Genomic DNA, 26,608 nt, shown 5'->3' on the forward strand with positions numbered 1-26,608 from the left:
TGCATTATTCATATCTCAATCCATATTTCAAAATGCCCCTGGACTGCTTTCATTGTAAAGTGCATCTTCTGTGCGTGATATTTCATAGGAGAGTGGAGAGGAACTAGTAATGTGCAATTTCAATGGGTAAGTAAAATCTTATAGGTAGAGACATCAGCTCTAGCTGTAGGGAGATGTGAGATTTTGGATTGACTCTTTGGGAGGGTATTTGCAACACAACTGGAGAGAACCACATGAGAAGATTCAGTGGTTATTGTACTGTAATGCTGTAATTGTATTGTAACACTGGTCTACAATTTTTGAGAAGTCATCTGCTTCAGAGATAAAATGTGCTATTTATTATGTATTTTGGTGTGCTGAATTCAAATATGACAATTAAAGCAACTGATTGGCTACTGTTTCTAAGATATTAAAGTTTTTACATTTTATGTCTATGTATATTGTGTAGATAGTAGAGTTTTAATCATAAATTGTAAACCTACGTCTTTTCATGTGTTTATGGTTGCTGTACATGATAATATTTCACCTGTCCTGTTTATGTAACACTTTAAAAATCAGCAAAAGGGTTATATAAATAAAATTTATTATGAAACAAAAGGCAAAAAACTATTATGTACATAGTTTAGTCCTATTCAGTGTCTACTCGGCACTTCTTGGCTTGTCTCTTGTATTCATTAAATGGAGCATCTTTTGTCACTGTCCAGCAATAGTCTGCAAGCATTGATGGGCTCCATTTGCCCTGATAGCGTTTCTCCATTGTTGCAATGTCCTGGTGAAATCGCTCGCCGTGCTCGTCGCTCATTGCTCCGCAGTTCGGTGGAAAAAAATCTAAATGAGAGTGCAAAAAATGTATCTTTAGTGACATGTTGCAACCAAGGCTTTTGTATGCCTTGAGGAGGTTTTCCACCAACAACCTGTAGTTGTCTGCCTTGTTGTTTCCAAGAAAATTTATTGTCACTAACTGGAAGGCTTTCCATGCCGTCTTTTCCTTGCCACTCAGTGCATGGTCAAATGCATCATCTTGAAGAAGTTCACGAATCTGAGGACCAACAAAGACACCTTCCTTTATCTTAGCTTCACTTAACCTTGGAAATTTTCCACGGAGGTACTTGAAAGCTGCTTGTGTTTTGTCAATGGCCTTGACAAAGTTTTTCATCAGACCCAGCTTGATGTGTAAGGGTGGTAACAAAATCTTCCTTGATTCAACAAGTGGTGGATGCTGAACACTTTTCCTCCCAGGCTCCAATGACTGTCGGAGTGGCCAATCTTTCTTGATGTAGTGGGAATCTCTTGCACGACTATCCCATTCGCCGAGAAAACAGCAGTACTTTGTGTATCCAGTCTGCAGACCAAGCAAGAGAGCAACAACCTTCAAATCGCCACAAAGCTGCCACTGATGTTGGTCATAGTTTATGCACCTCAAAAGTTGTTTCATGTTGTCATAGGTTTCCTTCATATGGACTGCATGACCAACTGGAATTGATGGCAAAACATTGCCATTATGCAGTAAAACAGCTTTAAGACTCGTCTTCGATGAATCAATGAACGGTCTCCACTCATCTGGATTGTGAACTATGTTGAGGGCTGCCATCACACCATCGATGTTGCTGCAGGCTACAAGATCACCTTCCATGAAGAAGAAAGGGACAAGATCCTTTTGACGGTCACAGAACATGGAAACCCTAACATCACCTGCCAGGAGATTCCACTGCTGTAGTCTGGAGCCCAACAGCTCTGCCTTACTCTTGGGTAATTCCAAATCCCTGACAAAGTCATTCAGTTCACCTTGTGTTATGAGGTGTGGTTCAGAGGAGGAGGATGGGAGAAAATGTGGGTCCTGTGACATTGATGGTTCAGGACCAGAAGTTTCATCCTCTTCCTCTTCCTCGTCTGACTCAAGTGAGAATGATTCTGGTGCATCAGGAACCGGCAGTCCTTCTCCGTGGGGTACTGGGCATATAGCTGATGGAATGTTTGGATAATGCACAGTCCACTTTTTCTTCTTTGACACACCTTTCCCAACTGGAGGCACCATGCAGAAGTAACAATTGCTGGTATGATCTGTTGGCTCTCTCCAAATCATTGGCACTGCAAAAGGCATAGATTTCCTTTTCCTGTTCAACCACTGGCAAAGATTTGTTGCACAAGTGTTGCAGCATATGTGTGGGGCCCACCTCTTGTCCTGATCTCCAATTTTCCAGCCAAAATAAAGGTGATAGGCTTTCTTAACCATAGTGGTTATACTGCGCTTTTGTGATGCAAAAGTCACTTCACCACAAACATAGCAGAAGTTATCTGCACTGTTCACACAAGTACGAGGCATCTCTGCTCACTTTGGCTAAACAGAAATGTGTCCCTTTGCAAAATCAAACACTGACAAATAAGAGAGCACGACACTGTATGATTTCTAGAGCTGATATAGGACAATTTGTTCAGCAGAGTGATGTAAGCTTTGTTATGATTGCATCATCCATGACTTCTAGGAATAACATGATGCAATTCATATCATGTATGACGCAATACCAGCTTCAGATTGCATCATTCATTGTTTTGCCTAAAAAGCAAGTACTGTCCAAACCCAGTCATAGATTTATTCATAGATCCAGTCAAAGATGTATTTTAGTCATTTCTGATTTAAATTGAGATCCCTTCCCTTTATAACTCACTTATCCTCCGCCATTCCCAAGTCAAGGGTTGTATATACTGACCCAATAGCATAGCTTGAAAACTAGAGCCAATCAACAATTTTAAGCATCATTTTCGTTCTCAGTGACTCAGAATTAGTAAAGTTTGACGACATTTATTTCAGAAGCATTTTGGCTGTAGAGCAGTGTAATGCTTAAACAAACAATGCCTGCCTTATTCTATTTCAATATGAAATCTGCCAACCAAGTACTGAGGGAAGGAAGCTTGGGCAACAATGACTTCCTTGTTGGAGACTCTGATGTTGGAGGCCATTTGGAAATGGTCACTCAGTCTGTTTAGTTAATAAGACCCAGAAACTTTTCCTAATAGAAAGAGCAAAGGATGTTAGTTTAGAAGGTCAGAGAGTTAACAATGGAAGGAGCTGTTTTTCTCCAGGCCATTTTCTGAGCAATCATGAAATCATGGCAATGCAAAGATGTAGAAGAGTGAATGGGAGTCAGGACACCAGCAACCTGGAGATACCTAGGGCTGTATCCTCAGCCGGTATAAATCAGAATAGCTCCACTGAATTTGTCCGAGCTACACTAATTTATACCAGCTGAGGATTGGGTCCTTACATCTTAAATTTATTAGTGCTTTGTGTTAGCATGATGAGCAATGTTCTAAGGAGCATTTATAACTCTGTAAATTAAATTAAAGGGTAGGATTCCTGTGTATCGGTTCCAATTTATATGGAATGCCAAAGTACTCAGTATTATCAGGAAATTAAAAACAAACATTTTCTCTTGGTCTCTCAGTGGTAGTGAGAAGCTTTTGAATCTGGTATATTCACAGCAAGGAACAGGTGGCAAAGGAAAACCTTCTAGGTTTGTGCAAATGGTTTGGGCCACTGTAGATTCACAGCCTCCTTCAACTACCATTGAAGTCAGTTGGAGTCTTTCCACCGACTCCATTACCTAAGCAAGGATATCTTCCTTTGGGTTTTCACTCTTTTTCTGGTCATGTGCAGAAGTCACATGATCCTTTTATCTCTGGAGACCAAGATCTTTTGAGAGTTCCAGTAACTAAGAAAGTCAATAAATTTGTATCCATCTGCCTGGGCAAGTGAATCTTAACAGATATGGGGCCTCTTCAGAGAGAAGTTGACATGGTTTGATCATTCTTACATTGACAGCTCCAGTTTTATTAATGCTATTTGTTCAACCATTTCTGCTGAGTAAGACAAATTAAGTCAAATGAGAAGTGAGGTGACTCCATAGAAACCTCTAAATGTAAAAATCTCTAGTTTCTATTGTAACTGTTATCATCATTAAAAAAACAACAACACTTTTCTGTCTTGATGCCCATAGACAGAAATCTCAATTCAATAGCCAAATGTTAAGCGATGTCACAGCCTTAGCTCAGGGTTCTATAAACACCCAAAGCAGGAAGTCTCACTTCCTCCGGGATCATATAAGGTAAGTTGCCCACAGTGATGATATCAGATGACTTATGTGAGCTCATTCAGTAAGTTCACTGCTCTTTGCCCAAAGGAAGGGGATGGTTTTCAAGGGCTAATTGGTTGTATATCTCCATCTCATCTGACTCAAGGACACACAACTAGGTTTCTATTTAAAAACACCAGACTATGTATTTATTAAAAGTCCTCTGATTGAGGACCAGCCACTTGGCCACTGGCCATTAGACACTTCTGCAGCAGTTCATCCAGCTAAGATATGGATTTATTTTATTTCTTAGAAGCTTATGTCAGTATCATGTAGCGTCTTTCATGGGGCTTCCTTGAATTAGGGGTGTGATGGGAGACAGAGTTGGAGGCTAGAGACTCATCTGATGGGCTGGTGAAATCTATGTTTATGGACTCTCCTACATGCTGCATGGCCTAGGTATTCATCTACGGAGAAATTCACCTCTGCGTAGACAGCCAGCACCTGCACTACTTCAGACCCACATAACCCCAGTAAGTGGTAAACAGGCCTTGTGCTGGCTCTCTACAGGGGTGACTTTCACGCTCCAGCCATTCCTGAATAAGGATATGAGAGGGGAGGCTTTCTGTTGTGGGCTGGAGGTGCACTTACAAGTATGGGGGTGCACTTACAAGTAGCTCTTCAGCTTCCTTTGTTGGTCAGATAGATGGAAACAGTTCGTTTGGAACCCGGTGAGTCTGATCTCAGTGGTCTACTGATGTAAGCTTTAAAAGGGCTGTCTACTGAAAATCTTTATTAGATGTTGGTCATAAAGCAATAATTATGGCTCTGCAGTAGCAGTTTGACTAAATGAAATATCTCAGCAGTTCCACAGAATTCTGTTCCCGCACATGGGCACCCCACAACAAGCCTCTAGTCCTTAGAGGTTGGTATCTTTGTGCATGCTAATCAACCCAATCCCTAACTCAAGGACACCCAACTCAGCGCCGGTATTCTGGCTGCCCCCTGGAAGGCTCTGGCAGTACTGGAAAAGCTGTAGTGCTGCATCTCAGTGCCGATGTGCATGAAGAGAGCTGGCAGAGGAAGCCTGTACGATGCCTGCAAGCGTTAAGCTGGCTCTAACCAATTCTATCAGCCCTTCACTGTCTTGGACTCTGAAATTCACTAACCACCCCCTCTCGTTTTTTAAGCACATTATTTACCCAGCAGACCATAACAACTCTATTTAATTATGTAAATAGGTTTCCCTAGTCTTACAAAATCGTATTTTAAAACTGACAGACTGTAAATGCTCCTTCAAAATCATTCTATTCTGCCTTGTTAACTTTTGCTTTGTTTAACCCAAGGATTGTTGGCCTGATAGACAGACAGACAGCTCCTTTGGAGCCCAGCAGTCTATGGTCTCAGTGGTTTTCTGTGCATGTTTGTTAAACAGGATGTCTGCTAAAAATTATTAGATGTTGGTCATATATTACTATGACTCTGTGTCAGTGCCCTCTCCAAAGCAACTCAGCAATTTGTAGTTGTTTCTCCTAGATAGTGAACGTTATGGAAAGACTCTTGCAAATTGCTAGTCTGGGAAGGGGACTGGTCCTGATTTTCCTCTCACTGGTTTTACACTAATATAACTCCATTGACTTCAACTGATTTACTCTGGTGCTGATCCAGCAAAGCACATAAGTGCATGAGCAGCTCCATGGGACAATTCATGCTTAAAGTTAAGCATGTGCTTAAGTGCTCTGCTGGATCAGGGCCAGAGTGCTCAGCCTCTCATGAGACTGAGCACCAAGTGAGAAGAGAATCAGGCTCCCTGTTCTTAAGGTTGAACGACACAAAATAGTAAGGGCAGTAGATTGTATTTTATTTTATAAAAACATATGCAATTTCATTGTATTCCCCTGGCAGATAAGGGAGGAGACAGAAGGAGCAGGTGGCCAGTTTGAGGCCTGACTTTGGAAGAGAATTGGGGTCAACTGCATTCCTGGCGGGGGAGGAGGTGACATGGGGAGAATATTGGGAAGATCATAGCCATGAGGGCACATAATCACATTTATTTTTCCATTCATAGTGTAGGCTTATAATAGTATTTTAAATGGATGGACTTTTTACTGTTCAAGCTCTTGCAGTGCAGGGCTCCATCCACCTTGCTGCAATAAGCATTACATTGGGGGTGGGGGGAATCTCTCCAGTGTTTTAGCTCAGGGAACAGTGGGTATCCTGTCAGCTGATGCTAAACACAAAACTAATGATGCAGTGACATTTTAATGAGAGTGTAATAGACAATACAAGGCCGAACTGCAGAAATGCTTTTTATTCCGCATACATTTATATTACATTTCATCTATTGTCACACTGGGAGCCCCATTGTAAATTAATTTGGCAGATAAATTTACGACAGCAATTTGCCTTCCATATGTATAATTTATTCATGTCAGAAATAATTTATTATATATTCCCTCAGACCAATCTTTTTTTCCGGTGCCACCTTAGTAAATAAAATTTATTGTTTCCACTGAGCCTTATGTGACTTTGCAGTGGTCAGTCAATAACCACAGGGGGATAGTTGTGGTCACATTATTGGTCACTTATTTGGATGGATGATGGAGTACCTTGTCCCATCTGTACATATATTACTTTCTTTTGTCTGAGGGGCACTTTTGGGAAGATTAATTAGGTCCATCTGCAAGGAAAGATCAGCCTTAGGGGATTCAGGTAGCTAAAATAAATGCCAAGGGGAAGAACTGCTGAAGGAGACACTTTGAAAATCAAAGCTATTTTCCACGACATTAATGGGGAAATATATCTATATAGATTGAAAGAAAAATAAACCTGCTTCTTAATCTGGGTCATTTTAACACCAGCATGATAAATGCCCCTTATAGACGCTGTGCTAGGGTAAGGATCTATGCACATGGTTAGAGTACATGGGCAGTATTCTCAGCAGTGTGTCACCATAGCTCCACTATTGTCAGTGGAGCTACCCCCAGTTCACATCAGCTGAGGATCTGAGCCATTACCTGTCAAATATATTCAAGGCAGCATGTACACTGATCAAGATCCATGTGTATACACCTTATTTAGCATGAGTTGAATGCAAAATACATGAAATTTGCTGCAACTTAAGTAATAGCTAACTGCATTGCTTGGCCAGTATAAGCTGGGCTCCATGTACTCTGCAGCACAATGGGATCAAATTCTGGAACATCTAAATAACATATGGAGGAAAAGGCAAAGGATCATTTTCCTCAGCAAGGCTCAGCCATATTGTGGACTTTGGAATGTGGTAAAAGCATTGTATTGCTTGAAGGCCATTTTGTTAGAATGAAATAACTGTACCTGTAGATTTGGGGCCACATTCTGCCCTCATTTACATGACTACTACTCCTATTGACTTTGAAGTGAATCAGTGAAGGCAGAGGAATGTGAGGAGGAGGCAATTAGAAAGGAGAATAAGGGAGGAAGTAAAGGAAATAAAAGGGAAAGGAAAAAAGCACGAAAGAAGCAAAGCAAAACAAAAAGCAAGAAGGCAAGGGAAAATGCCAGGCAGCATTTGATTTCTGTGTCCCCTCCACTTGGAGAATATTTGAGGAGGAGGATGAAATTTGTTCTGGAAATGCTGATGCCTGTCTCCCTCTCTGTGCTATGAACAAAGCCTCTGCATTCTCAAATATGGGCAATTCATAGGATGTCTGGATCTTTAGGCTTAATTCTACAGAGTTGTTGATCCCACACCATACAGTACTTCAAGGAAATGGGGCCTTTTGTACAAATGAGATGCTTGCCTTGGAATGCGTAGACCTTGTCAAACAAAGCTGATTAGATAGTTTATCTGGGCTTTTGTTTTATGAAGGGCATTGTATAAATGCATAGGCACCCAGCAGCCTTTGGGCATGATCATCATCTAAATAAAAGTGTAATTTATTATACTTGCATCTAGAAGGACTGGCATTTCCATGTGTTGCTAATGCAAAATGGAGCCTTTAACTTCTAAGCCATTTGTTCTTTCAATTCTGTTCCAGTCTTTAAAAGTCATGACACTCTGAAGGTTGTTTCGTGGCCTTCATGACATGGGTTGATGGCTTCAGTACAATACCTAGCAGACAAATACCACATCCCCAGAATAGTGTCACAGCTAGCATCAATTGAAACCCTTGTTGGCAGTCTCAGCACAGCAGCAAAAGAATGAATGGGCATGGAAACTAAACTCTCCTCTAAAGAAAAAGACTCCCACCCCGCCCCCAAAAAAATCTCTTGGCCAGTTTCTGCTCTCTGATACATGTGGGTGATTCCCATCTACTTGGGTGGGAGCTACACATGATAGTTATCTTAGACAGTTAAGGCCCCAGTCCTGCAAACAATGAAAAATGTGAGTTATCTCTGAGTTCTCATATGTGGCTGTGTGATTCTGAGTCCTGGAAGCAAGGCTGTGTCACATTACAATGGAGCCATGCAGCCATGGTGCTGGAGTTGAGGGAGGCTCTTCTGCACAGGTTCCTGGGGAACTGCTAGATTGCCTAGTGGACCCTGCAACCTTTCCCACAAAGGGGAAAAACCTGCCTGCCAGAGCTGGTCTGGAAATGCTTTGTGTCCCTTCTCCCTCCACTCTCATAAAAAGAAGACAAAAATGAAAAGTTTTTCTTCAGAAATTTTCATTGAAAAAAATAAATGCTGACATTTTTCAGGTTTTGGCCAAAATTTTGGTTGTTACAAAAATTGGAAAACAATGTTTTTGACAGAAGATGAAAAATGTAATCACAAATGGACGTTGCTCACACAAACTTCCATCCTGATTGAAAAAAATTTTTTTTTCTTTGAAAAAACCATTGTGGACAAAAAGCATCAACTAGTTCTACTAATTTCCCTTCAAAGAAACTACATCTAGAAAGAAAATATCTGTAGAAAAGTGACCAAATGCAGACACATATTCAGCCCCGTCCTGCAGTCCTTACTTGGACAAAGCTTCCTATCAGTTTCACCTGAGGAGGGCCTGGAGGATCAGACCCAGTCTGTGACTGGTGACTCCCCATTTCTAGACATTTGTCCAGTTGTGGACACTTGCTTTTAAATACTCCAAATAACCAAATTATTGTTTTGAATTTTCCAGAATCAACCAAACAAGTGAAGAGTGGCTGAGTGTGTGCCATGAAACGGGCTCAGCCAAGTTGTTTGCATAGTTAAATTGCATCAGGCACAGTTGTGGGTCAAACTCAAGAGTCCTTTCTGCATGATTAGAATATATTCTTATGGGAAGGAGGTCTGTAAATAACAGCATCCAGTCAAATCTTGCTCATTTTACTTATGAGACAAGGTAGGTGAGGTAATATCCTTTATTGGGCCAACTTCTGTTGGTGAAAGAGACACACTTTGGAGCTCATACAGCACTCTTCTTCAGGTGTGGGCTCTGTGTAAGCTCCAAAGTGTGTCTCTTTCACCAACAGAAGTTGGGCCAATAGAAGATATTACCTCACCCACCTTTTCTCTCTAATATCCGGGGAACAACACAGTTACAACAACAGTGCAACATTTTACTCATGTAAGTAGTCCCATTACACTTATAAGGTGAGCAGGCTTGGGCCTGGTATGAGAAAGAGAAATCTTCTTTTGCTCTTCTGATACCTAGGAAACAGAGGGATTAAAAGCAGCAGCAATGGGGAAGGAAGCATGAAAGACCTCAGACAATAGTTATCTCCTGAATACTGTATAGATACACTTTACCAAACTCACCTCTCTTGCAAATACATGGGAAATAGCCTGTTGTGATGCTTTTTCAAAATTTTTGACTCTTCAATGAGCGCTGCAGTTTCTGATGCGGCAGGAATAATTTCCAGTTCTTCAGATCCTGCCCTCCCATTTCCAAAACTGCACGAAGCCATATGGGAAGGAGAGATATTATGGCAGTGAGTAGTGGATTAATTTCTGTTACTATCCTAGGCTAACTCAGTGGGTTAGGTGAGTAAGAGTGATTTGATACTTGATTGTATGTAGTCTCATGGATGGGATGGGGGTTTATTTAGACCTGAGGGAATCATGGATTTTTTCAGTTTAAGGACGAACTGAAAAATCTGGAAAAAGAAATTGTTGGTTTGTTTTGAACTGAAACTGAATTTCTTTAGTTCTCACTGAAACAAACAACAACAACAACAAAACGGGGAAAATTGGTTTGTGTTTGGTGTTTTGGGTTGTTTCTCAGGTGTGTCTCACCCTTTCCTTGTCTGTTCGTAATTAGATACATTTCTGAGTCAAGGCCCATTTCCGTGTCTAGGTTTTCTGGACCAGAAATATTTGGCTAGGTTCATCCCATTACACCAGGCATGTGTTTGGCCCATATGCCTGCAAGATTGCGGGATGATAAAGGGACCTTTCCCCCTTTAGGAGGCTGAGGTGCTGTCACCGGAGGAAATCATTCTGGCTATACCCTGCCTGCCTCCTTGGACAATGCCCCAGCTAAAGTCCATCCTGGGCACTGTTCCTCTGCGGATCCCCCTCTGCCTCTTGCTCCTTTCAATAGCTGGTGAATCTCTAGCCGGCTCCCAGCTGCAGGGCGAGTGACAGTTGGGGTCTCCCTTTGGGGAGCCCCAGGAGGTGGCTAGTTGGCTGAAGGCAGGGCGGGATGATGGATGGACGGGGGAGTGGATGGATGGATGCTGCCGAGTCCCAAGGGGGGCGAGGTGGAAGCGGGGGGTGGGAGTGACTCACTCACACAGCCGGCGCTTCAGCTCGCCCCGCTCACAAGGTGCCGGAGCTGAGAGCAGCCAGAGCCCGGGTCGATCCCTCCTGCCCCGCCGCGCACGCCCCGCCGCCTCCGACATGCCCAACTTCGCCGGCACCTGGAAAATGAAGAGCAGCGAGAACTTTGACGAGCTCCTGAAAGCGCTGGGTAAGGGGCGGGCGGGGCGCGTGTCTGCCCCGCGCCGGGCAGCCGGGACACTGGCTGGGCTGAGCCGGCGGGACGCAGCCCGCTGCCCCGGAGAGTTTGCAGTGAAGTCAGTCAATCTGCAGCCGCGTGGCTCCGGCCCGGCTGCGCTGGCGGTGCGGGGCCAGGTGTCTGCTGCCGTCTCACCGCAGCCGCGGGGCCGGGGGCTGCGGAGACTTCGCCACACGGAGGGGCCGTGAGAGATGCTAGCCTGGGAAGAGACGTGCCAGCAGGTGGATACTAGCCCGCCTGGCACACGCAGAGCCGTTCAGACTAGCCTATTGCCACCATGGTCCGTGCAAACCTGTCCGTAGTCTGAGTGATTAACGCACCTGCACGGCTCTGGCAAACGCCAAGCCATCACTGCTAACCCTACTGATAAACGCCGTCCTATCACTAAACCCAAGTAGCCAGGGCAGACCTATTCATCCCAATGATTAATGGCACATTCATAATTAATAGTGCCACCGTTTAACTAAAGATCCCGCTACTAAATGCAATCCTCTTAATAACAGCTGTATTGCGGTGCGTGCCCTCTGGTTAATAGTGCACATGCTGTACAGCAGGGAGGTTACCGGTCCTGGAGGCAGATGGTTGGGTTAATGCTCTGCTTCCTGGTCTCCCCCTTTGCCCAGGTGTCAATGCGATGCTCAGGAAAGTGGCAGTGGCAGCCGCCTCCAAACCGCACGTGGAGATCCGCCAGGATGGGGACCAGTTCTACATCAAGACGTCTACCACCGTCCGCACCACTGAGATCAACTTCAAAGTAGGGGAGAGCTTCGAAGAGGAGACTGTGGATGGCAGAAAATGCAGGGTAAGGGCGAGGGAGAAGTGTAAGAGAGAGTGAGTGTGTGTGTGTGTGTGCGCGCGCGCGCGCAGCCTTGGCTGATGGTGTTTTCCCAACAGAAACCCCACCCTGGTAAAAGTGGTAATGGGGATTGAGTAAGACTCTGAATAGAACACACCAGACCAAAGGTGGACACAGCTTCCCCTGTGTCCTAGGAAAAGCTCTTTGCTCTCCCAGAGTGGATTTCTCTGAGATCTCTGTAATTTTTATATGCGGCAGATAGATAAATTTCCACTGGCTCAAGACAATGGCATTGCCGACTTACTCCTTTACTCGGTCTTCTCTGCCTCATCCATCCCTAATCTGAAGTGTTTGGCTTTTGGCCTCAGTCTGGCATTGTTCCTCAGGGAGGGCAGTTTAAAATGAAAAGCAGCAAAAAGTATCAGGACCTGAAGTAAGAGCTCAAGATGATTTTACACAATTCTTCTCCCTATCCCTTACATGCAGAAATTTTTCTGATTGCTTTTCCTTCTCTCTATTTTAATATGTCCCTATTGGTGAAAGACATTCCTTGATTTACTGTAACACAGACTGTGGATAAGCAACTGAGATCTCTGCCTTGAGTGCTGAGCAGAAATTAGTGGCACAAACTTGCTCATAACTTTTATCCTAAAACAAAACAGCCTAGTCTCAAATAAGAATTGCAGGATATTTTTAGCTTTGGCCTGAAATTCTTTTATCATAGTTCAAATGTATATCTTAATTTTTTGCTTAGATATTAATTGCTTGTATCTTTGATCTAATATTGCATTCTGATTTTTAATTTTATGAGTGTAAACTTCAATGGCTGTCCATCCTCATTACACCACTTTCTTTGTTCAGTGGTATCTTTGAGATGTCTCATCTGTTTGTTTTGGTTTGGTTTTTTACACTTTGATGAGAAACTCTGGGCCTGATGTTTCCATTGCTCTGTACCTTGTATAGTCATTTACACTTGTGCAAAGTGGGTGTATAATACTACATTCTGATTTAGTTGCATCTTACATCCACTTTACACTGATATGAATACACAAGGCATAAGGAAATAGAGAATTGGGACCTCTGTGGTGGGAGGAGGTGGTTGTATGAAAAAAAGTTCACACAGGACCAGGTTCTGATGCCCTTTACTCGCACTGAGTAGCATCTTGTTCCCTAAGTAGTTCCACTGATGTCAATGACACTACTCATCAATGAAAGTGCTACTCAGTGTGAGTAGTGTCATTGATATCAATGGAACTACTTTCAAAGTAAGAAGCAACTCAGTGCGACTAAAAGATATCAGAATCTAGCCCCAAACAAAGAGTAATATATTAAAAAGGCAAAATAGTAGCAAAATATTTCTGATCATCCCAGGACCAACTTCTGAGTTCATTTGCATTGATGTAAATCCAGAGTAACTTCATCAAGTTTAGTACAATTACTATGGATTTAAACTGGTGTAACTGGTAGCCTGATCCTGGGAGATCTTGAGCACCCGCAAACTCCCATTGAATCTCCAGGATGAACAAAGTATACAGATTAAACAGGTAATTCAAGAAATATCTCACTGGTTTTGTTAATTTTTTTCTCTTGGTGAAAGTAAAATTGAATTTGATCATCCAGAACACATCTGACTCCATTTTAAGTTTTATTGCTACATATAGAAAAACAATAATTATTGCTTTGAAAGTGGGCAGTTTTTTAAAAATGAGTTTTGTGATGCAGTAAATTTTTTCCATGTGTGAAATTATATGAGTGAATTATATTGCTGAGCTCAATATAAAATTGAGCTGTGGCTATGATACAGAAATTGACAGAAAAATAACATCATGATATAGCTTGCAATACCTGACAAAATAGCTGAATGTTTATAGATTCTGAAACACTTTACAAGAAAAGAGGGTCTTATTCTGCAGTCTGATCTGATCTATTGTTCACACAAACAAATAAGGATTCAGGATAGTTGGAATGAAAAGCATAACATGTATAACTCTGCCATATTGGTTTTAAAAGGCTATAATTTTGAAAGAATCATTGTTTTTTATATAAAGGAAATGGCAATTTTTTATATAAAAGAAAAGTTTTTCCTTTGGAAAGTCAGGGAAGTGTTGACTTTAATTTTTTTTTATCATCACAGACTAATGAATGTCTCCCATGTGCTAGTTGTAAAGCAATTACTTGTACATTCATTATGGGGCATCCTTCTGCACAGCTGTTCCACTGCATTGTGGAATAATAATTCAACACTAGGAGGAAAAGCAATGGAGAGCCTGTGCTTGCCTGCTTGTTAAAACAGTATGAAATGCCATGATTTCTCACCTCAAAATAGCTTTATAGTAATAATTCCAAGTGCTCTGAAAAAATGTCCTAGTGTATTTCAGTCTTCACACCCTCCCCCATATTAATTTTTTAAAAAACCCAAAATATCCAAATTCTAGTGCTACTACTTTAATTTAGTTGCTGTGTACCTTGCTTGTTAGAACCATATGTTAACCTTACAAGTAACCTAGAACAGTGCCATATAGAATAAAGATTATAAGTGGCAAATATTGCATTATTCATTATTCCAAAATGTTACATTTGATTCTAGCTGCTTTTATGCCATGAGGTGGTAAATAACATGTCAGCTCATGCCAGATCTTTACAAAGATGCTAAGTTATTACATGTTAATTAATAAAGCTTCTCAGTTCTCATCATTAAGATTTTTATGAGAATTAAAGGACTTAATTTGGATGCACGGAAATAAACACAGCGTTACATTGAGATGTCAAATTTGCAATTATTCTTGTTAATTATATGTGTGTATCTCCAAAACAGCCATCCCCAACCTTCTTAATTTTACCACTTTCTGTTGATATGCCTTTCTCCCTTGCTATTATCTACCATGTGTTGCTCTTTTACTGCAGCAATTATTCTCTGTAGTGTTCATTGTTGTCTCTCTGCCTCATGCTGCCAGGGAATATAATTAATGTTACTAATGGTTTTCTTGCCTGCAGAGTTTAGCCACTTGGGAGAATGAAAACAAGATCTATTGCAAACAAACTCTTATTGAGGGAGAGGGCCCTAAAACATATTGGACTCGGGAATTAGCTAACGATGAACTGATTTTGGTAAGAACCTTTCACCTTTCCAGTGCATACATTGTACTAATAGGTTTTGTTGCTATGTAATCGGACTGTTACTTTTTTCCATTAATTATTGTGAAACACGCTGTATATATTAAATGCATTTGAAAGGCCAGGATGCTCCTAACCCCTCTTCAGTGCAATTCACAGACAATGGCTTTTTAAAATCGTTGTTCTCAAAAAAATTACCAAAATATATTATATTCTTTTGTTTTAGCTGCCTCTAAACACTTAGTGGTAAAATAACCATAATGAGCCAACTCCAGTTCTATAAATGCAGAGTAACTCCAGTGATTTCAGTTGTAATTGCAGATTTTATCAGTGTAAGTCAGAGCAAAGAATTTGACCTAATTTCTGGAGAACTGCCTGCTTTGATTTATCTGGAAAAATATCCTTTTCCTCGTCCTTTTTTTGGTACATGTGTAATAAGTTGCTTCTTATCACATGATGTGTGACAAAGGAATGCCTGGCATACTGTTAGCACTATATAACCTCCCTCTGATAAGTAGGAACATGTCACCCCATCCTCTTATCACCTCTGACTCCCTGCTCATCTCTGAACTCCATTCAGAATTGCCCTCTGTTTTCAAGATTCCTGGACTTGCTCTTTCTTATGTCTGAAATCATATCCACCTATGTCCAGCTCCGATCAATCTGCTTCTTCAGTCCTTGCGTCCCCTCTGCCACTCCTATATAACACTCCACACTAGGGCAGGAGTAGCTCAGCAGTTCTGCCTCATGTATCTGGAACTGGATCCCTCCACCTGAGCCAGTGAGGATACATCTACTCAGGATACATCAAAGACCTGTGGCACAGCCGCAACCGGACTGGGTCAGCTGACTTGGGTTTACAGGGCTCAGATTGTGAGGCTAAAAATTGCTGTGTAGATGTTCAAGCTCAGGCTGGAGCCCGAGCCCTGGGACCCTCCACCCTCGCAGTAGAGGTGTAGATGTACCCTCAGTCACATTCAGTCTATTTATTTCTTCTACAGTTGTCATCTTGGTACTGATATCTCTTCTCTGAATCTCTCCTCAGTGCCCAGCCCTGCTACAACTGCAGCTGTGATCTGTAACTGGCTAGAGACATGGTCACTTTAACATGATTACAAGTATCACAATTCAGTTTGTGCCCACACAATAGCCTTTCCCCCACAACAGCAGTTTGCACATCCAAAGTCACTGCATTGCCTATTTGTATCAGTGCATTCTGGGTAAATCTAGCAAGCTATCCCAAGGATGGTCCAGTGGTTAGAGCAGTAGTCTCTGCTGTGGGAGATCCAAGGTAGTTCTTGCTCTGCCACAGACATCCTGTGCAGTCACGGGCAAATCACTTGGCCTCTCTATGCCTCAGTTCCCTATCTGTAAAATGGTGCTAATAGCAGTGCCTTATCTCACAGGAGTATTGTAAGGATATGTACATTAAAGATTGTAAGGTACTCAGATACTACAGTGATGGGGACCATATAAGTATCTTAGATAGACAGACAGAATAGTACCTCAGCCAGGGAATAGAGTGTCTGGAGGACATGCTGTCTGGGATGATGCAGTCAACTGACTTATAGCACACACAACAATGGGGAGGGGATTTTTAGTCCAGACCACTGGGGCATACCTCTGCTCTTATGAAAGATACCAATACAATCTAACCTTCATGTAATCCAGACAGGAGCTCTGTTTTTTAAGGTCTCATCGGAAAGGGCGGGGGGGGGGGGGAACCTAGATCTGATCCTGTGTAGACAAGAAGCTTTTAGAATGTTAATGTTGTTATTTCAGACAGTAAGGAACAGTGTTTCTAGGAATGGGGTGGATGTTATTAGTGAAATCACACTGGTTTCTATAAATATGAACACCCAGATCCTTGGTTATTTCTATTTATTCTACCTTAGTAAGCCTTCATGTTACCCAGGTATGGACCTCTCTGGAAATCTTGGGGTCTGCAGACCACAGGTTGAAAATCACTGAACTAGGGCATGTTTTTTTAGAAAGATATCCAATCTTAATTTTAAAAGGCTTTCTCTTTTGAAGGTTTTTGCTTGAACCATAATGACTGGGAGTTGAAATTCACCCTGGTGCAATTTTCTGCAAGCATTGGTTTAAAGCTTAATGTTTCCCAGCTCTAACCTCCTTCTCAGGCCTCCCTCCTCTTCAAGAAACACCTCCTTCTCCTGTAATCCTTCCCATAGCTCCCCAGTCAGCCTACCCCAGCTCCCTTCTAGCAGAGCTCAGGAGATGAGCTGGAGGGAGCCCCATTCCTGTGCGCTTTGGGGGTCTCTGCAACTGAGACAGCTGCCTTGCATGGAGCAGAACCTGTGCTGGTAGTGTATGAGCCGTGCAGGGCTGGTACCTGATCCTTCGAAAAGAGACAGTATTGAGTTATTTCAGGTATAGCATCATACATTTCACTACCAAGGTGAATTTTTTTTTGCATCTGTGTTTGTCTTCCCCCAAAATCATCTTTGCTCTTTGTTCATCTTATCTTGGGAAAATTTGGGAAAGGTGTTTTTGGTACGTCAAGAATAAATCTTGTTCATCTAAGGCCAGATGGTCTATGGAGGCAGGATCAGATGCCTCTTTTAAAAAAGACACATTAACATTAAAAGAGTTTTAAAGATGCTTTCTCCACTATTATTTATAGTAATCCCATTGGAAGTATGGCAATGGCGCCTTCATATTTAATAGTATTATTATTCTCCATCACAGATTTGTTAGTATAGGGTTTCTCAGAAATGTTAGGTTGTGCTTGTTTGGTTTGGGGTTTTTTTGAGTATTGAAAACTTGGATTTTCAAATATTTTTGAATAAAAATGGATATAAAGGATTACATGGGATGTCCAAACAAAAAGGGAGGTGAGGAGGGAACTTGTGAAAGTTCAGATTTCTTACCTTGAGAGTATCCTTAACTATCCTTAACTTTTAAATTCGAATGCAGATACTGGGCCAGATTCTGATCTTATTTACACAAGAACATCATTCGCTAGAGTTACTCTGGATTTATACTAGTGTAATCAGGATCAGAGTCTGACACAGCATATGTATTTCATGTCCGGGTCTAAAAATAAAGATGTATGGTTGAGGTCATTTTAAAATAAGGTCTTTTTTCCTTACTCACTAATTGTGATTCTATTGTTTTTTTGCTGTTATTGCACTCTTCTGTGACATTAATGAGCTGTCCATCACTCATGCAAATTAGGAGGGACAAAGGGTCTGCTCTTACCCAGAATTAAAGGTTGCTGCCTTCAAATATTAGCTGTTCAAATTAGAATAATTTATATTCTATCTTTTCTGTGTTGCTTCTTTCATGACTGCTCAGCCCCTTATAATTTTTAGTATGTTCTGTATCGCAAATGCTATATAGTAGATGATTTATGAAGCATGGCTTTAAAAAACAGCTTCAAACCAAATTTTGCACAGTTCACATGTCACACAGGGGTTCTCAGAATCAATTATAGCCAGGGTCAAAGATCAGAAGTTTGAGGGGTCTGAAGCATGGTTTCCAGTCCCCTTCCTCTCCCTGGAAAAATCATGCCATAGTTGATTAAAACTGGTGAACTGTGGAGCATAGATGAATGATTGAACATTTTTTAAATGATATTTCTGGATTCTGAAATTAAACATGGCAGGTAAGATGGCCCAACACAGATTGGACAGATATTGCACAGCTGAGTGCCAAAGTGTGTCTGTGGGGGTTTAAGCCTTGGAATTAAACCACTTAAAGGTTTAATGCTTCCTATATTTTAAAAAAGTATGATCTTAAGTAATCAAGTGGAGGGTCTGCTCCCCAGTGCTTAATTTTTGAGTCTCAGCACCTCGAGGCTTGGCAGTTCATAGCTCCGGCAACTCTGGGCTTGCTGCATCGGTTATGAAAGTAAAAAAGATTGCTTGAGCCCCATCACCTCTTGAAATACAAATTAAACATTGCTGCTCCCACTGACGTCAATGCAGGTTTTGCCATTGGCCTCAACAAAAGCAAGATCAAGCCCAGAATCCAATGTCCATATATGTTTAAGTACTGGAGATACCTTAAGCATTATTTGAATATGCATCCTGTTGTAATACCATCTGTAATACAGCTGACTGACTGATATGGGTATTTAGTAATACAAGTTAGGAGATAGAGTTGTCCATTGGATAGACCATTGGACTGCAAGTCAGGAGATCTGGCTTCTATTCTTGCCTTTGTCACTTCCTGTGTGACATTGGACAAGTTGCACAAGCCAACAATTTTCAAACTTGGGTATTCTAAACTTAGGCATACAAATAAGTGGCCTGATTTTGAGGGGTACTGAGCATTGACTTTGATGGGCACTATAAATGGTAAATAATAAAGAGGACAGGTCACTGATACAGAGCAATCTGGCTCACTTGATAAGCTGGTCACAAGCAAACAATATACCTTTTCATACCGGTGAGTGTAAATGCATATATCTAGGAACAAAGAATGTAGGCCATACTTACAAGGCGGGGGACTCTGTCTTGGGAAGCAGTGACTCTGAAAAATATTTGGAGATCATGGTGAATAATCAGCTGAACTTGAGCTCGCAGTGTGATGCTCAGGTCAAAAGGGCTAATGTGATCCTTGGATGCATAAACAGGGGAATCTTGAGTAGGAGTAGAGAAGTTATTTTATCTTTGTATTTGGCACTGGTGTAACCACTGCTGGAATACTGTGTCCAGTTCTGGTGTCCACAGTTCAAAAAGGATGTTGATAAATTGGAGAGGGTTCAGAGAAGAGCCATGAGAATGATCAAAGGATTAGAAACTGACATTAGTGACCCAGTGATAGACTCCAGGAGCTCAATCTATTTATCTTAACAAAGAGAAGATTAAGGGGTGATGTGATCAGTCTGTAAATACGTTCTTGGGGAAAACTATTTGTCTGCTAGAGGGAAGAGACCATTATCAAAGGTATAACAAGATCCAGTGGTTGGAAGTTGAAGCTAGACAAATTCAGACTGTAAATAAGGTATATATTTTTAACTGTGGGGGTGATTAACCATTAGAACAATCTACTAATGGCTGGGGTGGAACCTTCATCACTGGCAATTTTTAAATCAAAATTGAATGTTTTATAAAAGATATGCTCTAGTTCAAACAGGAATTGTGCTGGGGAAGTTCTACAGCCCATTTTATGCAGGTGGTCAGACTAAATGAGCACAATGGTCCCTTCTGGCCTTGGAATCTATGAAAAAGCTGTGGCAGTCTCTCTATTAAAGTACTGTGGACCTAGCTAATGTCTACTAGGGTGACCAGACGTCCCGATAAAATCGGGACTGTCCCGATTTTTAGCTCTTTGTCCCACGTCCCGACCGATTTCTGGTCGGGACGCAATTTGTCCCGATATTTTGCTCCCCCGGCAGCACTTCGCTTTTTTTTTTTGCTCGGCCGGCAGCACTCGGCCTTTTTTTTTTTTTTTTTGCCAGCCCCAGTGTCTCGATATTTTCTTCATCTCATCTGGTCACCCTAATGTCCACTGTTGTCAATGGGAGCCCGTTCATTGACTGATCAGGTCCTGGGTGAAATTGCAGAGTGCAAATTGATGGATTATCCCATTCTGCAAGGAATTAGGGCCTGCAGTAGAGCTAGGCTCCAAGCAGCCTCATCACTAGAGCTGGCCAGCAGAAGGCTGCCTGATTGGCCATGCCATCTAGGGGCCAGCAGTCCTGCTCGTAAGCCAGCAGCAGCTCATTGGCTGCTAAGTGCTTGTGCCCACCACTGTGCCTACTCCTGTGTTACCTTTCCTGCTGCTCCTGGGTGCTTGCGCTCAGCCTTGCTTCTGTCTCACCCCTGCCTTGAATTCCTAACTCCCTCGGCTCTGGTATCTAGCTCCTGACCTCCAGCTTGATCCTTGGCTCCAGCTTCCAAGTACTGACTGCAGCTCTGACCCTAGTCCTTGGTTCCTGATGCCTGCTCTGACCATTAGGCACTGACCACTAGACTAGACTGCCTTTGCCCTGGCTGCCTGACATAGGCTGTGTTTGCATTGAATTTTCTGTCCCTTTCAGGTACAGGCTGTGACAAGGCAGGTGTAGGATCAGGGCCGGCTCCAGGCACCAGCGAAGGAAGCACGTGCCTGGGGCGGCACATGCTAAGGGGCGGCATTCCGTCCATTCTTGGGGTGGCAGAGTCTGGGCGCCGTTTTTTTTTTTTTTTTGCTTTGGCAGTTCAGGTGGCTTTTTGTTTTTTTGGGTTTTTTTGCTTGGAGCGACAAAAAGGTAGAGCTGGCCCTGTGTAGGATGCTATATTGTAATTTCAGAAATAATAAATGTAAGACACTATAATAATTTACACTTAGATACAGCACATACCCCAGCACTTTACAAACCTTAAGCCTCACTGCACCCTTGTAAGGTGAGTTTTATCCCTATTGTACAGATGGGGAAAATGAGACAGAAAAAGACTCGTGACTGTCTGAAGGTTATACAGTGAGCCAGTGGCAGAATATATTAATATAAACAAAGTCTTGAATTCCACCCATTATGCTGTTATGTCTAGACAGGGCTGATTCTTGGCTTCCTATGTTTCACATGATAGCTCTCCTTTAAATTTGTACTTAGTAGACAGAAGCAAGAGACTGGTTAAAAGGCAATTATTTGGGTTTGGATCCAGATTAAGTTTAGATGAAAGTTTAGGTTTGAGGCTAATGAGAAAGGATGGAAATATCAAAAGCATCAAAGGGAATTGTGTGCCCAGTTCCTGTTGATTTACAATGGATGTTAGGTGCCTTTTGAAAATCCCCCCCTTTGTCATTAGTGTTGGTTTCAGATTTGACAGTGCTGGACTCTTCCAAGATGCTTTTTGAAGATTTCAGTCCCAGACACGCTGTACTGTCTATCTTGATTTCTACCCTCTTGCATAATGATATTCTTATGAGATCTGCTGTTCTGATGAGATTTCTTCCACATCTCTTCCAATCTAGAACCCAAACCTTAGGGGCAGATTCAGATGGAGGGACTCTCCTGTCTCCTCAAACCACTCCCCCTCCCTAAATCCAGTGAATTTCAGGGCAGGGGGTTGTTAGATTAGAATCCCTCCATCTGAATCTGTGCCTAAATTTGGGCCTCTCTCTATCTAGCCATTTCAGTTAGAAAGTGAAGGATTCCGCAGTGGTTGAAGGGTTTATTTCCCTCTGTTTCTCATTATAGGGCGCATTTGATAAATTAAACTCCATGCAAGCTGGTTGCTTATATTTTTAGTGTGTAACTTTTTAAAGCAGACCTTTAAAAATGGGCTGAATTAAAGAGCAATGTTCCCATGATTTTTGTTGTTGTTGTTGTTCAGTGGCTGCAGCTCAGCAAGGCTGATTGATGGTCTTCGGAAATTACAAGGATTTTACATCACTGAGCAAATTCGCCAAGATTTCCAAGGACTAATTGCTGGCATTTCATTTTGCGCATGTACAGCACAGCAGTGAGGCTAATGCTCCAAGGATCCTGCTAGCTGCTAAGTGAAATGCTGGCACATACAGTTTATATAACATGTTTTATTGTCTTATACATTATAAGGTTTATTCAGGTCTGTGCCTGAACATGCTGTTTGGTTTTAGTTCAGATAATATACTGGAATCATAGAGACTGAGTCCTGCCTTTCCTGAACAACGGAATTGCCCATTGAAGTTGATGTGTGTTCTACTCATGAAGTGGCTGCAGGACTGGACCTATACTGTGCAGAAGTCTAGTCAGAGCTCTTCTGAGTCTCCATTAAAATGTATTTTCCTCTGTCTAGGAACTGAGCTCACGGTCCAGCAGTGTGCAGAACTCAATGGGCGTTACATGTAGGGAAGGGCTTCAACATCTGTTTTTTTGGTAGTTTAGAGTTGAATGGTAAATTGATTTATGGCTTGATTGTGCCATTCTTATGAAGGGGAACACTTATATGATCATTCCTGTTGATTTTAATGGGACATCTCACAAGACTAGATGCTCACCAATGTATGAGGTGCACAACTGTGTCCTTAACATGTATCTGTGAAGCAAAGTCATGTGTAACTTCAAAGAAAAGGAGTGCAGCAAGTATGAGGATGTCCCTCCAATTCATAACTTTCTCTGCTCAACAATATGGTTTAATGCCATTTCACTAATAATGCTACTATGCTAAACTTTTAGGCTTTTCAAAATTTTCCAACATGGGTGCCTAAAGTTAACCACTTAAATCCACATTTAGGCGCCTAAATAAGTAGCTCTACTTTCAAAGGGGCTGGAAATCAGACCACTTATTTAGGTGTCCAACTGTGGATTTAGGTGGCTAACTTTAGGCACCCAAGTTTTAAAAATATAACCTTTATCTATAAAATATAAAACATCAGAGCTAAAAAATGCACCACACTCCTATAGCATCCGAGAAACCACATAATCTAGTCTGGCTCTTCAGGGAAGGAACAATGTCTAGCTCTGTTTGAAGTGTCATGTCAATGGCACTCAATAGGTGACTATTAGCAAAGAGTCTTCTAAATCCTGTGGAAACTTTGCATGTGTAGCTAGGGAAGAAGTGTAGAGGACTTTTGCCCCCTAACTCTTGCAGAGAATGTGTGCCCAGAGTCAGTTTTATTTTGTTTTATTTCTATTAATATTATTTGTATTATAAAGTAGCACCTAAAGGCCCAAGCCCCATTGTGTTGAGCACTGTACAAACATAATAAAAAGGAAATCCAGCCTCAAAACTCTTATAAACAAAATAAAATTGCTTAAAACCATCACAGCAATAAAACCCCTCAGGGGCACCATTCCTACACTCCTTTCTCTGGCATAGCTCCTGCTGAAGTTACCTGGCATGTGTGCATATTTTTGCAAATTTTATCAGAAAACCATCTTAAGATGGGGTAAATCTGGTGGGGTATTAGTGTGCGACGCTGGATTATATGGCTGTGGGGAACTGGCTGAATCCTTTAACTGTTCATTTCCAGCCATTTTGATGTTCAGATTTTTTAAAAAGGTATAAAGGTTTATACGATAAGCTCTTTATACACATAAAAATAACTTTTTTCACTCCCCACCAGCCCTCTGCCCCCCCCCCTCCCAAAACCTATTAAATGTTTTTTCTTCTCATCGAGGCCAACAGAATAAAAAAACGTGCGGTTTTTAGGCCACAATGTTTTGAAGAGATGGTGGGCCAAAAAAAGCATTGGAATTTTTTTTTTTTAAGTAAACCACAGCTAAATCTTCATAACCCTGGATCTGAGCCCAATTAGCTGGCTTCAGTGGAGCTATGTCAGTTTACACCAGCTGAGGATCCTACCCCATAACTTGCTAAATGCAGGCCTGAAAAACCACCAGTTTAGAGTACTGAATGTACAACATGGCTAAGTGAATATTGCATTTGAACTCTTTCTTGTCAGCATTTTCTGACTCTTCTCTGCTTGATTCCTTCACCAGTAATATTTTATTTAATCTTTAGCTTTTGCAATTAGTTAGTCAGTCTGATCAGTCTCTGCAGTGCAGGTATCTACAAACACACTGGTGTTTACACAGGTTCCCCGGCTGGCCCCCACAATAACTATCCTGCCCCCAATGTCCTGATTAATCAATATTGTGAAATCACTCCAGTAGAATTACCATTTAAGTGCACTACAGTACTACTGGTGACTTAAAACACAACAGACATCTGGGGGCCTATCTATAATTCCATTCAAACACCAAAAATACGGCTCTTGGTACCCGGTGCTTCCATGAACTGGTCAACTACTGAGGCTGGGGTTGGGGAATTGGATGTCTTAGGGGGTTGCTAATGGGATATAGAGTCCCTGATCTCTAGATCAGTGACTCTCAGTTATGATCAAAAGTTGATGCCATCTGATGGCTTTTTGGTGATGGGAAATGAGTTTGCCTCAGACAGATTCCAAGTGGATAAGTGCCCATGTCAGAAATCATCAGCAGAATTGGCAAGTTTATTGGTAGATTCAGCAGAAGGGCCGAGGATCGAATGGGTAATGCAAGGAGACTCAGCTACCCTCTCACTCCCAAAGGAGAAAGATCCAGGTCAGGGTCAGGACTCCCGGTCAGTGCAGCGTGGGGATACTCACACTGATGCGGTCTACACTATAGCTGGAAAAAGGGGATTTCAGTCTGTAGGTCTGTCATGTCAACATCTTGCAGCAGCATCATACATTGACAGGTTTTATATATATAGTATATATGGACCAGATCCTCAGCTGGTGACAATCAGCATTGCTCCATTGACCTCACTGGAGCTACACTGATTTACACCAGCTGAGGAACTGGGCAGCTGAGCAGTCAGTCTTGTACATGCAGTCAATCTGATCTGAATCCCACCCATAGCACCCTTAATTCAGACAAAGCCATTCAAAGATTGTGACTGTTTTCAAATATAAAAGCCTAGTACATTCCAACTTCTCTTGCCATTCACAAAAGCTAAGAAACTGTAGAAAAATTATGAGGTTCCGGGTTATTTCTCTCTCTGACAAACTTCATTGTGTCTGGGAAAGAGACCCACCTCCAGTACATTAACCTTTGCTTCGGCAAAGCTGCAATTTAATGTGTGCTATACCACTAGCTAGTATGGTAAAATTAATATACTCCTAAAAATTGTATGTCATTTTTGCCTATTACCTCTCTGCTGATTGATTTCTGTTTCTTTTCAAGACTTTTGGTGCCGATGATGTTGTGTGCACAAGAATTTATGTAAGAGAATGAAGAACACCAATTGACTTGTCATCTGGGATGGAGTAGAGGATGAAGAGGCAGCCGTTGTGAGAAAATCCTGCATAATGAATATCTATGTGTACTGTTACTAATGCAGCGTTGTATGTGACCAAGTGTGTCATATCAGAATCCATATCTATTGTTAAGTGTATTTTGCTTTTGTTTTGCATAACAAACACTGTTCCTTTTGATTCTTATGCCATCGCTTTTCTGTCTACTTTGTATTTTGTAGTTAAAAATTTGTATCAGTTATTAAATTTATTGGGCATAACTCACAGCTGTTTTGTTAGGTGTTTTGGATTGAAAGCCCAACAAAACATTCTAGGGCTAGTATGGGCCAACTAGGCACAGCCCCATGTTGGGGGCAGTGCAGCGTCCCACTGAGCCTGGGAAGCACTGGAGACTCTCTGCATGCCTTCCAGAGCTCTCCAATGTGTAAGGGGAGTGCACAGCTACTACCCCTTATTAAGGGATGCAGCATGCTCCTGCAGAGAGCCATGGCTCTGCTTACACTCTACCTCTTCACACCCCCTTTAGGGCACCACGAGGGAACAATCTCTGTGCTGCTTTGAGTGGAGGGACTGCCATTCTGTTGCAAGCCATGCAAGGTGGGGAAAGCTCCTCCCACTACATGTCCACAATATAGCTAGGCGGGAACTACCATTTTAACACTGGCATCAGCCCACTTTTCCCAGTGGTGACAGCTATTAGCCCAGAGGTGAGCAAACTACAGCCCGCGGGCCACATCCAGCCTGCAGGACCCTCCAGCCTGGCCCCTGAGCTCCTGGCCCAGGAGGCTAGCCCCCAGCCCCTCCCCTGCTGTTCCCCCTCCCCCACAGCCTCAGCTTACTGCACCGCCAGTGCAATGCTCTGTGCTGCGTGCTGGCGACGGCGTGGCTGGCTCCAGCCAGGCAGCGCAGCTGTAGCGCCACCAGCCACCGGTGCTCCAGGCAGCACGGTAAAGGGGGCAGGGAGCAGGGGGGGGTTAGATAGAGGGCAGGGGAGTTTGGGGTGGTGATCAGGGGTGGGGGTGTGGATAG

General features: G+C 42.3%; 2 protein-coding genes across 2 annotated transcripts in view; one reads left to right on the plus strand and one right to left on the minus strand.

The window, feature by feature from the left end:
* SKIC8 (SKI8 subunit of superkiller complex) overlaps positions 1–26,608 on the minus strand; it is a 114,738-nt gene that overhangs the window by 40,927 nt on the left and 47,203 nt on the right. The gene's annotated exons all lie outside the window — the stretch shown is intronic.
* Positions 10,757–25,845, plus strand: CRABP1 (cellular retinoic acid binding protein 1). The gene is made up of 4 exons (XM_005294496.5): positions 10,757–10,947; positions 11,619–11,797; positions 14,786–14,899; positions 25,509–25,845. Exons 1-4 carry the CDS (start codon positions 10,878–10,880, stop codon positions 25,557–25,559), a joined length of 414 nt encoding a protein of 137 aa, XP_005294553.1. The 5' UTR covers positions 10,757–10,877; the 3' UTR covers positions 25,560–25,845.

This window comes from Chrysemys picta, chromosome 10 (assembly GCF_011386835.1).
Source record: "Chrysemys picta bellii isolate R12L10 chromosome 10, ASM1138683v2, whole genome shotgun sequence".
In the NCBI taxonomy this organism is placed as follows: domain Eukaryota; kingdom Metazoa; phylum Chordata; order Testudines; family Emydidae; genus Chrysemys; species Chrysemys picta.

Excerpts from the sequence above, each read along its gene's own strand:
- CRABP1 (XM_005294496.5), top strand. The coding sequence starts at position 10,878 with ATGCCCAACTTCGCCGGCACCTGGAAAATGAAGAGCAGCGAGAACTTT. Across the intron at positions 10,948-11,618 it reads CGAGCTCCTGAAAGCGCTGG|GTGTCAATGCGATGCTCAGG; the intron begins GTAAGGGGCGGG and ends CCCTTTGCCCAG. Across the intron at positions 14,900-25,508 it reads CTAACGATGAACTGATTTTG|ACTTTTGGTGCCGATGATGT; the intron begins GTAAGAACCTTT and ends TTTCTTTTCAAG.